Consider the following 16,816-nt stretch of genomic DNA (forward strand, 5'->3'; position numbering starts at 1 on the left):
TTTGTTTTTATTTTTCTTTTAATCCTCTTTATTCACATTACCTGAGACATCTGTATTTGATAGTGTTGGCAATCTCTACTCATAAGGCAAAAAAAAAAAGCAAACCAACTCAAAGTTTCACTGATCTCACTTCAAACAAAAAGTTTATCAACTCCAAATCTGCAGAGAGTGAAGTGAATGCAAGTGACAGATTCCAACAATCAGAAGAAAAATCAGCTGGCCTGCGCCTACAGATCTGGACTCAGCTCTGTGGAATGAGAAGTGCATCGCTTTCTAATGAACCAGCTGCTGAATCTGCTACACAACGCTCAGAATAAATTTCGGGATGCTGTAAGAACAAACTGATGAGGCCTTGACAATAAATCTGCCAGTTAAGGACCCTACCTCACCACGTGGCATTTCTTTTCTAACAGCCCCCTACCACCGTGAACTTTCACTATCACACCGTCCCTCCCAGCCCTGAGATGCTGCTGGCAGGGTCCCCAAATTGGGCAACGACCCCGTGGTGTAAAACCCACCTGCTTGCAGACCAACAGGCTAGGCAGGAGGGGTGCTGCCAGGCCTGCCTGGGGGCAGAGCGGGCAGACACTAACCTGGGGGGCACCCACGGCAGCCAGAGCCAGCCCCTTGCCCAGCTCCCAGGTGACAAAGCAGCACAGCGCCCCAGCCGGGAGGCAGCTCCGCTCACCTCTAAGCACAGCTGGAGGAATTTGCTCTGACGTGTCAAAAAAGTATCAGTTTGTATGTTGATCCATTGACATTTACTATATTTTCCAAAAAAAAAATCTTATCATCCAGATACTTTATGTATGTTGTGCATATGGGATGGCTTCTAGTAAGAAGTGAGCACTGCATCAGGCTCTTTTGAAAGGAAGCTTCTGATTTTCTTGTGCTGACAACCCTACCCAGAAAACACCCTTATGAAGGTCAGTCTCAGCCACCTCACTCCATGGGAACACATCACCTTTGTTAAAAACCCCAGTTCTTGAAATTAATTTGAACAAGATATTTTGGATGATCCACACTTGAAGACATGGAAAATGCTTGGATAGAAGTTCCTTTTCAAAAGCAAAAGGTTTTTAACTGATCATTTTAATCTCTATGTTGTCACTGAGAGAGAGAGAGAGAGAAGTATCTTTGTAAGTTTAGTCTTCTGTTTAGAACAGCCCTCCTTTCTCCTCAGAGGTGGTTAAGCAAGTAACCTGAACAACCCTGGAGAACATGTTCCAAGAAAAAGGCAAAAGCGCAATACTCCTTCCAAACTCTGCTTAAAAATGCAGGCACAAGTTTTGTTACATTTTGGGCAAAATAAGTGGATTAAGAAACACGTACTTGAAGACCCAACTAACAGAAAATCCAAGTTTCGATGTGTACAGGGACCTATTTTAAAAAGACAAAATCTCTTCTTTTACGCTGAAGCATTCAAAGTGATTGTGTTAGTCTGGCCTTTAAACAGCAACACTTTTTTTCCTCCATCTCAAGAGCATGTTTAAAGAAACCACTTACAGCACACTTACCTCCCCTTTCAAGCACAATACTCTGAGTTACATACCTACGGCAGAAACTAACAAATGAGAAACTTCAACTTAATCTCCAGCAGAAGGGGCTTAAAGAAGAAGGAAGTGTAAGCTAAAAACACAGAGTTAAAAGCATCAAGTACAAGTGTTTTAATTCATGATAATAATTCTACCATACAGAGTAACAAAATTGAACAGAACGTCACCTGAGAGGAGGCCTCATTTACGTGACAGCAGATTAATTTGTAGACTTATTTATGCAGGACTGCTCCTGCCCTTCTCCTAGCGCAGTAGAGGGGTGAGAAATTACAAACTTGCCATTACAGAAAACATACAGCTATGCATGTGTTTGACAGCATTGTCTAAAATAATGTGTAATATCATAAAAGTTTGTTCTACTGTTTAAGACTTTGACTTAAAATTAAATTTCACTTATCCTGGGGCTAAGCAATATGTAGGCAGTGATTGAAAGTTCTTACATTATGTGGCCAAACCACCCTCAGCTCAGAAGAAGCAATATGCTCTGATGAATAAATCCCATTCTGAATCGACAATCACCACTGCTTTCTCCCAGCTGCCTGTGGCAATTTCATGAGTACCATTCTCTACGGACAATTTAATAATTTATTTTTAAATTTCGATTTGACCATCCTGTGAAACAAAAGACTGATTACCAGCGTTTGTACACTGCTCTGAAAAAAGCCTACTACAGTGCATTTAGTGACAGAAAAAAATGTGCTGTAAATAACAACAATGGACCTCGGAGAAATTAACTGTATCTCTTTATTGTTAACCAATGAATGTTATCCAAAATAGTAGATGTAATTGTAGCTTAATTGTACAACACAAAACAGGATGCTAAAGGAAAAAGCATGTGGAAAATTACTTCACCAAGTAATCATTAAATGTATTCTTAGTACTTCTGCACCAGTAAGTGTTCCCAAATGCTGGTGACAGCAGCTATTACCACTTTGTTCATTGTGAAAATCCATAGTACAAATGGTTGTTCCTGGTTTTTAGAAAAAAAATCACACAGCTTTATAAATGGATCTAATCCATTTACCCCTATTCTATATACTGTAGATTTCTGAACAGCAAACTTTACTGGTATTTTTCCCCAACACTGAACCTGATGTATCAACGGTAGTGCACACTTTCCAGGAAGAAAAAAGAAGAACTCCTTGGAAGCACAGTGTTTCACCTGCTATGGCAAACTGTTCCAACACCTCGGAAATTTGCTCGTGCTTCAGAGTGTGAAGCCTGTGAAACAAGAACTGTTCTTACAATGCACCGCAAGCAGAAACACCAGCTTCCACCAAGCAGCATCTTGAAGCACGTGTACACCATCTGCACATCAGTCCTCAAGGTTAATGAGATATGTTTAGCCCCACAAACCAAAAATATATTAATGTATCTTTATTTTATTTTCATGATGTCACCCCACATAGCCAACCTTTAACTGCAAAATAAAAAAAAAAGCCTTAGTCGGACTGTTCATAAGAAAAATTAAACCTATTGTGCATGAAAAAAATGTTTAATAAAATGGCAAATTTTAATAGATAAGTGTAAATTTATGAGTGCATAATATCAAACAGAAAAGAGCTGAACCATCCTCAGAGAAAGCAGGGTTCTTCCATTGTACATATTTACTAGGGTACTGCAACAGAAGGAACAACTGCAGCTCACATTAACTGTGAAGGTATCTCTAACATTCATTTTCTAAGCAGGTTTCTCAAAGAAAAACACATGAAAAAAGAAGCAAGTCTCCTTCTCAAGAGAGAAAGGACTAAATGATTGACATCAGATATGACAATTACAATAACAGCTTCAATGAAAACTGAAGCTACAAATACTTTTACTCCAACTCTGGGAACTTTCATTTTTATTTGGAAACCTAAAACCAAATTAACTCATCAGCACCTCCTACACCCCTCCCAGAAGATAGTATACCAGTGACAGGTTACAGCTTTAAAAAACACACGATGTTTTTATAACTTAATCTCAACAAAAGGCAGTTAAATAGCATTTAGCACTGTAAATCCATCTTGAATTCAAAGAAAATCCTAGGAGTGAGGGCTCCTAGCATTTGTGATATGACTGAGTAGTGACAGTCAGTTTAAAGAGAGCTTTTTCCCTGGTGTTTGAAGGACCAGTCATCATGTATGTAGTAGTGAGGTAGGATACTGTCCCCTCCCTGGGACTGATGTTTTCATATGCTCCCTTGCCAGAAAGGTCCAGGTCTCCCTACTGCAAATAAAATAATTACAAGCAAATAGCTTACAAAGCTTTTTTTTTATTATTATTATTATTTTATTTTGCTGCGTTAGAACATTTTGCGCATCTAAAATAATCACCTAGGCAAAGCAATACTTATTCAAGCCTATCCGCAGCCACGTGCTGCCCACAGGTAGTGTTCCATTTAAAAAAACATCTCCTGGAACTACCACCTGCCATCCAGACCTTTGTGAACAGGTAGGCAAAGAAAACCATCAATGATGACAGGACATGAAACACCAAAGAATTTGACTTGGGAGGGGAAAAAAAAAAGAAAAAAAGGAAACTGAAAGTCAGTGATATCAAACTCTTAGTGGTGTAGCTACATTGGAAAATGTGATTTCAAACTTCATCATACTGAAATAGTACCTATCCAGTTTAGGTTCAGCTCCATTATTCTTTCTATTTTTTAAGGTTCAAGCAGTATGTACACTTGTCAGTCAGTATATACTTCACATCAGTTTTCAAAGAAAAAAAAATATAAAACAATAAAACTGAAGACGTGATGGGAAGGAAAAAATTGCTATTATTCTCCACACCCTCCCCCCGCAGAAGTTAGGATGACAGACTGCCTTACTGTTGAATAGCTTCCCATAAATTTGTCTTCTGACCACTGTAGTCACACTGGTATTAAGTGCTTTGGCAAAGTGGGGTGCAATCCATCAAATCTGCAAAGCCCTGCTTTTATCTCTGTTGGTGGTTCAGCTTTACGAGGAACATATATGCAAAATAACAGCTCTCACATTGCTTCAAACTCATCGATACGCTGCTTTGTATTGCCTTGTCGGATTTGTCGAAGTGTCTTGTACTTATCACGGCCTGCTTTAACATTCTCAGCATGAAGGACATCATTTTGTGTTTTCTTGGTTTCGTCTCTGGCTTGAGCCAACTCAGAACTTAAAGCCTGTTGAATAAAATATTTGCATTTGAGTGCTTTCACTAATCTTTTTAATGACTCTGGAATTTCTGATAACATCTATTTCGCAGCTTGGAATTTCTTGAACGCCAACTAATGAAATACTTCCTGTAATGTTCAGTAACTAAAGTTGGGAGGTCTATCAGAAAGACTGCAGAAGGAAGAGAAGAGCAGCAGCAGCAGCACAGGATTCTTTCCTTACAGAAGGGTGAACATCAAACTAAAAAGAAGGCCTCATACCCTAACGTCTAAGAAAAGAGGGACCAGCAGGAAAAGGCAGCAGAATGATCTTATTTCTATTTCTGCTTGACTAAAGACAGCACAGTCATCTCCCTGATTCTGTCAGTGACTGTTCAAGCAGAAAAGATAAATTACTGAATCACACTACTAAGATACTGCTGCCAAAAAAAGAAGCAACTTCTCATTTATTTCCTTTCCAAGCAGACATTTCTTAACTCAGCAAACTGTTACCACTGATATTAGATTATTATACTTTGAGAGATGCTTTTAGAGATAGACTAGCCTACAAGTAAATGCTCTTTTTCAGGGAATTAAGATTCATCCTAAATGGGCATATTTCAGTTTTTGCATTTACAAAGTCTGAACAACTGCAAATAAACCCAAACACTATTAAGGATCTGTTCATACTGCTTAATTTCAGTAATTTAAAAAGGAAAGCATAATGTCTTAGCATTCGGTGTCCTGGGCATTATAATAATTACTAGAAATCTTTACTGTCCAACATAGTAGCACTTCTGACAACATAGTAATACTTTTAAGCTATAAAGTATAATCTTACATCCAGCCTTCCCCTTTCTTCTGCTGCTAGAGCACTATGAAAGATATTGGTTAAATAGTAATAAACCAAAATAAGTAAGAGTGTTTTCATAACTTCAATGAGATTTTTGACGAATACAGAATGAAAACCCAAAGCCTGAATTATGTCGATGCAACTGTAAGTCTTCATTACCTGGAGTTGTTTCTTAACACGTTCGTTTTTCTGTGTTTCTGTTACCCGTTCTTCCTCACTCCTGTGATTCATGACACCATCAGAAGACAGTTCTGCACTGGCTTCAGCATTGTTCTCATCATGTTCATCGTGTTCGTTCTCTGTTGGAGGAATAACTGGTGGGGGAGGAGGTGGAGGAGGAGCAGACATCACAGATTTCAGTTCTTCTTTGGTCTTTTCCAAGTCCTCCTGGGCTGCAAAAGCCTAAATAAAGTAAACACCACTTAGCATCTTTAAAAATGATTTACAAATAGTCAGAAACTTAGAAATAAATATTTGAGCTGGTTTTAGATACATGGAAACCGCCTCTATAAATGACACAGGAAAAGATTAGAGGCTGAAAGCTCTCAGAGAAAAACAGGGTAAAAGAGGTACGACTACAACCAGCTTTACTATAGGTCCATTCAGTCCACCCATTTCCAGCAGTAGCCATAGAAGAGGGAGAGAAGAGTCAGAGAGGGCAGGAATATATTGATTACAACTTTTCCAGCCTCCAGAAATTTGAGCCTCAGGGACTTCCTAAACAAAGGTGATGTCCTTGAATTTCATATTCAACCAGAACTTTTTTAAGAAATTGTTCAATTACTTTCTGAATCTGTGTATACAGCTAGTATTCACAATCCACAGTCAATTACAAACTGTGATGAAATATTTTCACAGAATCACAGAGTGATAAGGATTAGCAAGGACGCCTGTAGGCCACCTGGTGCCAGCCCTGCCCAAGCAGGGACACCCAGAGCAGGCTGCCCAAGCAGCTTTTGGAGCTCCCCAAGGAGGACACCCCACAGCCTCTCTGGGCAGCCTGTGCCAGGGCTCCGTCACCCGCCCAGCACAGCAGTGCTGCCTGGTGCTCAGAGGGAGCCTCCTGGGTGCCCGGCTGTGCCCATGGCCTCCTGTCCTGGCACTGGGCACCACTGAGCAGAGCCTGGCTCCGGCCTCTCTGCACCCTCCCGTCAGGGATTTAGGGACACGGATGAGATCCCCCTGAGCCTCCTCTTCTCCAGGCTGAGCAGCCCCAGCTCTCCCAGCCTCTGCTCACAGCTCCAGTGCCTTCATCATCCTGGTGGCCCTGCACTGGGCTCTCTCCAGTGTGCCCAGGTCCCTCTGGTACTGGGGAGCCCAGAACTGGACCCAGCACTCCAGGTGTGGCCTCACCAGTGCTGAGAATATTATCTTAAAATGAATTTTTATTTGATGTACCTTTGTTCTAATTCTGGTTCCTCTTTTTCACCACCACTGATAGTGTTTTATACCTCTCTTGATGTGCTTCTTTTCCAGCACAAAGCTCCGATCTATTCCATTGCCACACATACAGAAGCCACTTCAAATCTTTGATCACACCTTTGTGGTGAGAATTCCCCCTCCCCCCTTTTATGTCTATCTACTACTAAGAGATGACATATAGAAGTGTAAACTGACTTCAGAAGACTGGAGAACAAAAACCTTTAAGAAAAGCTTCTCTGAAGCCTAAGGGAGTAACAGACCCAACCCCACGGACTTCCACTGGTATTCCTGCACTCATCTCCCTCAGTGTCTTTGAAGTTCTGACTTCACACAGCATGAGCTCATTACTTTGTGTTGCCATTCTGAGGCTTCCTCCTCTTTTTTTTTCTTGGCCTCCTCTAGAAGTGCAATCTTGGCAGTGAATTCAGCAAGTTCTGCTGCCTGAAACAAAAGCAAACAAAAAAAATTAGTTCAATACTATTTTGGTTCTGCTTTTGACTATTTTCACGTTGGATCACAGCAGTTAGCCATCACTTCTCTGCTTATTCTAAACAGAAATTTTAAACATTCATGACAGAGGGAGAGAATCAGTAATTTGCCTGATAGGAATAAGTCCAGAGAGACATACATACATACACACACACACACGTGTATTTTCTGCACTTCCAGACTAGTTGGGAAATAAAGAGCTGCAGTTACAAATTACCATTTGGCACTGTTTCAGTTTAGTACAGCTTTAAAGGTTCCACCAAAAACCTGGTGACTCTGGATCACATTCTCAGCCCTATCAAGCTACATCTTGCCTTCAGCATCGTGTGCTGACTTCACAGACTTTAACTGTTTTATAGTTGAAAAATACTCAATGCTCTCCTAAAATTTGTGTCTCTCAGTTAGTACGTGCAAATCTTCAAACAGAAGCCATCTAGCACAGAATATAAGGCAATGCTGCAAAATCTAACCTAAGGGTTTTATTATTTTTTTATACTAAGTCCCACAACAATCTGTAACAAAGCATAGAGCATTTCACACAGCCGTCCATTTTCCAAAATAGATGTAACCAAAATCAACTGTATTTTTCCATTTGTTTAACGTAGGGTTAGAGATTCTTACTAGTTGCTCCTGGTTCTTCATTTGATCAGCTGCCTGCTTGGCTAGAGCAGCTTTAGCTTCTTCAGCTGCTCGACGCTCTTTTTCCAGGCGCTCTGCTTCTTCTTTTGCACGCTTTCGTTCTTGATCCAGTTCTAGAGCTCTTCTGGTCTGTTCCTCTAGCTCTGCCATAGGGAAAGTTTGCAGACAATACATGGTTACTTAACTCCTACTCATACGTAACACAGATAACAGCCGCAACACTCAAAGATAGAAAACTGACAAAGATTTACAAGGCTGCCTCAAGTTAGCCTGACTGAAGCCAAGAAGAGTTGTTATCGCATTCCCCAGAGCTACACTCCAAGTCTGATTTTTATTCTCCGTTTGAAACATATGTTGGCTATATTTCATCTCACTTGACTGACAGCCCAATGTTTCAGAAAAGTATCAACTCATCTTTATTAATTTAGTTCTATCACTAAATGTATACTCCCTCTCACTTGTGTGAGAGGTTTTTATACACAATAAATCATTCTGTTGCCACAAAAAAGCCAGAAAATCACCTACTCCATTAAAATGCTTCAAACAATAACTGCAACTGACAATTTAGGCATGCACCTCCAAAGTGACCCACTGGAGAGGTCAAAGAATAGAGCCAACTTCAGAAAGATGCAAAGAGGAAAACTTTAAATCAAGGAAGGGATAATAGTTGTCTAGCTGCCTGGTTAGCAAGACATTACAAGCTAAGGGGCAAAAACCTGATATAAGAGAAACAGGAAGAAACAACAACCTACCAATTCTGTAATTTCAAAGGAAGATTTGCACAGGGAACTTTGGTTTTTCCGATAACCCAAATTTGAAGGCCAGAATCAGGGGCACGGCATTACAAATATGCTGAGTTGCACAAACGCAGTACTTACAAGATGAAATAAAATGCATGAACATTTAAAAATACTATTCAAAAGGACAAAGTCTTCCAGTGAAGATGGAAAACACTTAAGTACCGTATCAACTACAGAACAAAGGCACCATTCATATAAACACTAGTCCATATAGGAAAAGAAGGCTAAGGACTACTAACACATGACCATTATGTACTGTATTGGAAAATAAATTATGTCTTATTAAATTTACCAGAATATAAAATAATTTATTCAGAATCATGGAATTGCTTTTTGAAGGTTGAATATGCTGTTTAACTTAATATAATGAGACAATTCCAGGCAAAAAAAAAATCCTGATTCCTATCCCTGAATGACACAGACACACTCAGAACAAAGTTAAACTTTGTAAGTTTTCTTCGCTAACACAGCTCTCAAAAACTCTAACCTCCAGTATAATTCCCGTCAAGTTCTCCAAAAATTAATGGTTGTGACATGCTTAACACCAATTCTGATGTCCTGTCTTTGGAACGTGACCTCCAAGTCAGAGTAGCTCTGGACACACTGCTTATTTTCAAGGTTCCCTGATGTCTATATTTTCACAAAAAATATTTCAGCTGACATTTTCCCTGCTGAACATTCTGCTCAGGATTGCTTTTTTGTTCATTTAAAATTTAGACTCAAACATGGGATTTATTTTTTTTTTAAATAAAGGAAACATGAAACTTATTTCACCAGATCATCAGAAAACCCAGAACACAAAGCCCACAGAATGAAAAGGTTTTAACCTTTTCTCAGAGCAGCTCTGTCATACTCATGAATTTAAGCACGGGCTGGAATGTGCAGAGGGCACCCGTTACAGCAACAGCAGTGCCTTTTCAGTGCCTGGTGAAAAGTTTCTGGGTTTAGTCAAATTACAGACGTACACACATCTTTCAAGGACTTGCGAGGCGTACCAGCTACTCACTGCTGTTTACTGAAAATGTGCCTGTGGGGTTTTTTTTGCCCTAGCAGAAGGGCAAACACCTGACGTCAGCAGTTGATTTAGTGATGGAGACACAATAATATGACAGTCAGGCGAGCAGCTCACCGTGCTGCTGCTGCTGGTTATTTCCATGATACCAGGCAAAACAGCACCAGGAGATGCTACCAAGCACTGGAACTCACTATCCACACAATTAAACCTTCACAGTCACCCTGACGCTGTGATGTCCTGGGCTAAAAAACCCCCCTTTTGAACAATTCCAAAGCCCAGCTTGTATGTCAGCTGCCTGGGTGTGTCCAACCTGTTCTGCACTGAAATACTCAAAAGTACGGAGGTTAGAGCTAGAGAGCAGTGCCAGGCACAGGCAATTTATTTGCAAAGATGTAGCCAGAGATTCTCTTTATCACACTTGAAGACACCAGTTGTCAACAGAAGAGAGAAGAATGGAACTTTCATGAATATGAACCAAACCTGAAGCAGAAAGAGAGTATGGAAAGCAGCTGAGGCACAGACTGTACAGAGTAGCTCAACACAGAGAACCACGATAATTCACACTAAACATAGCTTATTCACTAAAATCTGGTAAGATTTTAGGTTTTAAAATTCTCAGATCTTACAAGGGAATGGGAAAACAAAGGGCTAATGAACTTTTCATCTAAAAGTTCAATTCAACAAAATCCTAGAGGAATTACTTTGAATCTTCACCCCCCCTCCAGCCTCAGGTTTTCAGCATGCCAAGTACTTCACAGGTTGGAAGTAAACTGTATACTCATTAACTTCCATTTTATTAAAAAGCACTTGCTAAAATCAGAAATTGCTTTCATATGATGCACACATACCCACACAACCCAGCTTGCAACTTTTAACATTGAAAAGAAGAACAGCTCTTCTTAAATCATAAACACACCACTATGTCTTGCTGTTATTAAAATAAGTTGGAAAAAAAAAAAAAAAAACACACAAAAAAATACACCAAGAGAACTGTGGAACCTCACTACCCAAATGAACTAAACAGTGTAATCAGCTATAACAAATCCAGGACCAGTAAGAGCTCACCTTTCTGAGCTTTCATTGTTTGCTCTTCAATTTGTCTTAAGCGTTCCATTAATTCTTCCTTTTCACGCTCTATTCTTTCCTTTTCCTTTTCTGCTATCTCCCTTTTCTTCTTCTCATTTTCTAGCTGTGCCCTGAAAATAATACAAGTTTTTTTTAACCTCAAGCAGATTAAATTCTACTCTTAGGATTTTGGTAGCATATTATTTTAGTTTACTCAGCTAGTACAGAAGTACAGAATTCTAAACGTTTTGAATTCATTTTACAGTAAAAACAGAGGAACCAAGTTTCATTATTTCAAAATGCTGTACAGAAAAAGAATTTAGGAACAAGAATTGCCTAGCAACCTTGGTTATGGTTCAGCCAGATAAATCCAAAACTAGTTACATTTTTACACAACTGATGTTTCATCTGGGCTAGAAATAGCAACCGTCTTTATTTTTAGAGTACACAAAAAGTAAATCACGATATTCTTCACTGAACTTGCTTTAACGGTTCACCTGTAGAGGATAAAAGTCCCTAAGAATCAAGCAACAGAGACTTAAAAGTGTTTCACAAAAAGACCTAATGAGAAACAACGGTACAGCTACTATTACTATGCTGAAAGCTCAACAAGGAGACGGCTTTCTATTAAGACAGGTGAAGCATGTTACAGAAAGAAAAGCAGACATCCTTTCTAGAATGCTAGGATGCCTGCTATTCCATGACTTAGTTTTCTTAAAAGGATAGAAGAATTTGTCTTCCGTTTCATGAAAGTTTGTTAATTACCTTTCCAATTGTTTCTGATGTTTCTCCTCTCTAGCTTGGGCCTTCATCTGTTGCACTTCAATTGTATCAGGTTTCCTCCTCCTCATGTACAATTCATGATTTCCCATACACAGTGCCAAAATCCGCTTGTTAATTCTCAGACGAGGTGCATAAAAAACAAAATCCTAGAAAAATAATTGCAGCATATCCATTAAACACTCAGTTGTGATGAGACTCAAAGTATCACTGCACACCTGCAATTTTTAAATGTAAATTTACAAACATTTTGACTTTTCTCCTGTGAGCAATTCAACGCATTAAGCCTATAAACCTAGTTACTGCAAGGAACCTGCAAGATAAATTCAAAATTCCATCTGATTTCCTCTACGTAGAGGTCAGCTATTTTACCCAACATTATTTATTTCAACTTCTAAATGTAACACTATTCTCTACTCTATTTCAGTAAGTTAATGTTTTGCCCCAGAGTTTCATGAAACGTGCTACTATAATGCAAGCAAAAAAAAGAGGGTACAGGGATTTTAGCATGCTACACTGCAGCTTTTCAATTCGTCATAAAACGTTAGTTGGTTTAAAAAGGAAAAGGAGAAAAAAAGAAGAAATCTTATCAGACTGTCAGCCAGAATGAAGAGAAGGACAATAAGCATACCAAACTTCGCAATTAAGACTTGTTATTGATTACCAACACAAAAAATAAATGCCATACAAATATTTACACTTGCCACAGTGCCAGAGCAGGACCGTTAAGGCTTAAAACTCTTGATATACAAATGCATGCTATTCTACAGAGTACTTACAGGGGCCTTTTTGTCAATTGGCTTTATGACAAACTTTTTGTCATTAAAAGAGATGTTTCTTATTTCACTCCATGGAAAACCAATCTTGGGTGTCAACCTTCAAAGAGAAAAAGTTTTCATTAAAAGAAGTGCATTTCATTTACATCCATTAATGTGTAAGGTTTAATTTTGTACTGTTTTGACTGCCACACAATCACATGCACAACAGTTTAAGGACATTTTGGTAGACAATGCCATATACTTCTACATGCCCATCAAATTAATGTTTCATATTAATGCAGCACTTCAACAGGAGGAATTCAGAAATCTTAACTGGTGATTTGTTCTACTATCATTAAATATATGCTAAACATCACAATCTCACACTGCTTCTTTATAAGTCATTGACAACCTGGAAGTCTTCAAAAGACGTTTAGATGTAGAGCTTAGGGATATGGTTTAGTGGGGACTGTTAGCGTTAGGTTGGAGGTTGGACTCGATGACCTTGAGGTCTCTTCCAACCTAGAAAATTCTGTGATTCTGTGACAATTTCCCCTTCAGTACGGAAGCTACCTATTTTGATGTGCATATACTCTTAGAAAAGTCTGACATCCCAAAGACTGAAATTAAATTAGCCTTCAGTAATGCTGCACTTTGTTTTTAACTCAGCTCTAAGATACATGTTCTTACATTCCCAAAGTTCAAACTGAATTTCATCCACTTGCGTTTTAAGCAGAATTAAGTTCCGGAACAGTTCCAATGCTTTGCACCAACTGCCTAACTAAATATTTTTCTCCATGGGCACAAAAAGGTTTTTTTCAGTTTATACTAACTACAAATATTTAAAGATGTTTAAACATTTGATTGCTAACTATCAGGAGTAAAATAATTCCAAAAATTAGCTGATCATTCAATCTGATCTGAACATTTCCTGAGTATTTTCTTCATCTTTCAGGAGTTATGTTGCCATCTAATGGCAATTAAGGCTTACAGAATTCTGATAGGGAGTATATACATCAGAGAGCATGAAATTACAGTTCAGCTGACAGCTCTTATCTGGTGTTGATACATCATGTTTTACTTCAAATCACTCTGGAAGTACTGTTAACATCAGATACTAATAATAGAAGCGTCTGGAAAGAAACAAAAGAATGAGTCTGTTCTTCATTTTTAAGACTCTTAAGTTTTGCACATTTTAGCTTTATCCACCTTCAAATAGGAAAGAATTTGATCTCTTTATCAGAATCCAAGATCCATCTGTTTTCCCTGATGTCTAAAAGGTTTTGCTTTTAGAGCATGAAAAAAACTTTGAGTATCTAACAGCTCTAATCCTAATAGCTGCTCTTGCAAAATGTGTCTCAGACATATTGTTCAGCTTTTTGGTGTCCTTTTCATTCTGACTGAAAAGGAAGACTTGAGAGAGTGAGAAGTACAGGAAGAACCCATATAAAAATGCTCAAGCTATCATAAATTTATGTTGCTAAATATGGATGTAGGTTTACACAAAATTGTTCTGCCGTTCCCTGCTTTTGCATTGCTATTTCTTCTTTAAAATTCAAATATTTCAGCAGATAATTTCTATCTTTTACATAGATTAGAAAGTCTTCGAGAATCTGTTTTGCTGATGTTCCTGAAACACGATAAGGTATTTTTTGTATAATCTCAGATAGGATCTCCAAGGACAGAATGGAAAATGAGTATTAGCCACTTACTTGTCATCGTGTTCATAAATATTCAAACCCAAAGCATCAACTCCTAACCACAACTCAGTTCCTTTTTTATTCTTTATTTCAAAATAGTTGACTCCATACATTTCCAAATCTTGTGCTATCTTAAGGTATTCCATCATAGAATCTTCCCTGATGAAAAGAGGAGAAAAAAATGTAAACACAGTGTGGACAAATCAAAAGTACACTGTAAGAATAAGGGAACTGCAGAGTAACTAGCGTGATATTTAGTTAGGCACCAAACCTTCCTTCCTTGAAATTCACATCTACATTGATTTTGGTACTTGTAGAGATGGACACCCTAATACTCAAGTACAGTTTAAATAACTGTACTCTGTATTTTCAGACTGTGGACTAACAAAATACTAAATATATTTTAGAGGTAAGCAACTGCAGACAAAAGCAGTTGACAGCCTTACCAGAAGTCATGTAGGTAACCAATAATCCAACTGGAAACTCAACTCTGACCTAAGCTTTCATTGAAGTTTTTGATAACTGGCTATACCAGCCAGAAGAGAATAAGAAAGACGTTTCCAAGCAAAAACAGCACCTCAAAATACATTCTAATAATAATAACAAAGTCCTAAAAGGTCTTGGAACATTTAAGCAATTACCTTAGCATTCCCCTGTGCTCTTCGTGCCAGTTCTGTATTCTTTCTTCCCACTGTTCTTTTGTCAGTTTGTGCTGTTCTAATACTCTGTGAATAGAAATTGTTATTAAATTACACTGGCAACCTTTTTTTTTTTTTAAACCTTGTGGACTAACACATGCTTTAACTGAGTAAGTTTAAACATTACTTCCTATATACTCACCTTTTTAACCCAGACCCAGAAGTTTTGAATTTCAAAAAATACATATTTTAAAATAGTGTGAACTCACTTCTTTTTTCATTGTATTCTACTCTTTGAATTATAAAAGTGACAGCATGGCATGTCTCAACTTTCAGTAAAGCCATAAAGCGTAATGCTGGAACTCCCCAAAACACAAACCTATAAAATCCTCATAGAACAATACCACAGATTAATCTCTATATATTCCCAGACACATTCAAGCTTTCATTCTGCTGTCATTTGGAAGAAAACATAGCACATTTAAACAAGTCAGCAGGCTACGTTTGTTGTTTTTTTTTTTATTTTTTAAATCTACTAAAATCAGTAGCGAAGAAGTTTCAGAAATTTGATTATGGAGAACTACAGCAGGCTGCAATGATGGAGACACTTGCAATGTACGACTGCAGTAAAAAATCGAATGTGTATGGTAACTTTTTATGCTTTTACTGTATGTGGATAGCTTCTCAAGCATTCCTTAGAGAAATTATTTTTAAGGGCTATTAAATAAAAGGAAACTAAGACATTCTTACTAAAAGAAGTCAGAACAGTTGTTTTTTCCTTCCTTTCTCTTTACTCAGGAAAAGAACAATTTACTACTTTTCCCTACATTTTTAGGGAACTACAATAAGGAATAAACAGGGTGATGCAAAATATACTGATGCAGTATTTCTATTATAGGATTTCTCTCACTCATTTTGCAACTCTATTGCACATCTAAGTACACAGCCATCTCATCATTTGGTCCCCTCCACTCTTTCTTCACATGCTCCTGATGAAACATGGCTAGCAGGTAGGCAAGTGCTACTAGTGTGACAAAAAGAAATCAACAGGGAATTTCTGTCTTGTTGCTTCCCAGCTCATTTCTTTTGAGCCAAGAAGCATGTTCACTGGTCAAAACACTTCACAACTCTATAGTTAAGGAGAACTGCAGGTCTTCTCACCTTTTGCAGTAAAATTTTGCAATGCTAGTCTACTTCTGGAAATGAGTATTTTTGTCATTACATTGTTCTGAAGTACCTTAATTATGCACCTGTCAGTTTTCTGGCAAATCTCTGGTGACAGGAGGCAAAACAGGAATAATTGTTACAATGAATACAAAAGATGTGTGTTCACCCGGTGCAAACTGGCAAACTATTGGTTGAAAACATGCTGGGAATTCACCTGAATGATTGTCTACCAAAAAGGAGCATCCTAAGCATTTCAATTTGTGTTGTACACAAGCACTCCGGTGTTCACAGGCAGTCATCACAACTAAGCAAAGACCAAGATCTGTGAACTACCACATTCAGCACGGAGTTGTATTGGTTCTGAATCTCCTTGCCTTCCTAGTACAGTGTATTTTTCCAGAAGCGTGTAGACCTCACTGTCACAAGAAAGCATGAAACCGACACCAAACTCTTACCCAGAATTTTTAAAAACCTGAAACGTTCTCAGAAATATTTTTTTCAACACTTCACAATCCTTTGAAATGCTTTTTTGCTAGCTTGAGAGTTCAAAACTTAGCTAATGAGCTAATTCCTACTGTAAGTTCTCACAAAAACAGAGCATACGGATTTCAAAGAAAACAAATTATTCCATGGTTCTCATCTCTTTGAAGAGGCACTCGTGTTACACATTTAGTAAGTACACATTTGTTGGCAATACATCAACATGGAATAATTTACATTAACAAAACTATCTAACTTTGTGTATTTGTGTTGCAATGCTTCTCTTGCTGCCAACACATGTCAGGAGCATGGTTTCAGCTGTGAGGGGGAAAAAACAGAAGTATA

At 38.3% G+C, this 16,816-nt stretch overlaps 1 protein-coding gene across 1 annotated transcript in view; it reads right to left on the reverse strand.

Annotated features, from left to right (window-relative positions):
• Positions 1-2,282: 2,282 nt before the first annotated feature.
• Positions 2,283-16,816, reverse strand: part of RDX (radixin) — a 40,570-nt gene continuing 26,036 nt past the window's right edge. The window contains exons 6-14 of the mRNA XM_084293586.1: positions 14,828-14,911; positions 14,199-14,345; positions 12,508-12,604; positions 11,714-11,877; positions 10,949-11,079; positions 8,051-8,211; positions 7,289-7,381; positions 5,678-5,920; positions 2,283-4,695 (exon numbers count right to left, since the gene is read on the reverse strand). Coding sequence (XP_084149712.1) covers positions 4,531-4,695; positions 5,678-5,920; positions 7,289-7,381; positions 8,051-8,211; positions 10,949-11,079; positions 11,714-11,877; positions 12,508-12,604; positions 14,199-14,345; positions 14,828-14,911 — 1,285 coding nt within the window. The 3' untranslated portion in view covers positions 2,283-4,530. The remainder of the gene's footprint in view (positions 4,696-5,677; positions 5,921-7,288; positions 7,382-8,050; positions 8,212-10,948; positions 11,080-11,713; positions 11,878-12,507; positions 12,605-14,198; positions 14,346-14,827; positions 14,912-16,816) is intronic.

The sequence above is a fragment of the Netta rufina genome, assembly GCF_964035555.1.
Source record: "Netta rufina genome assembly, chromosome: 1".
Lineage (NCBI taxonomy): Eukaryota > Metazoa > Chordata > Aves > Anseriformes > Anatidae > Netta > Netta rufina.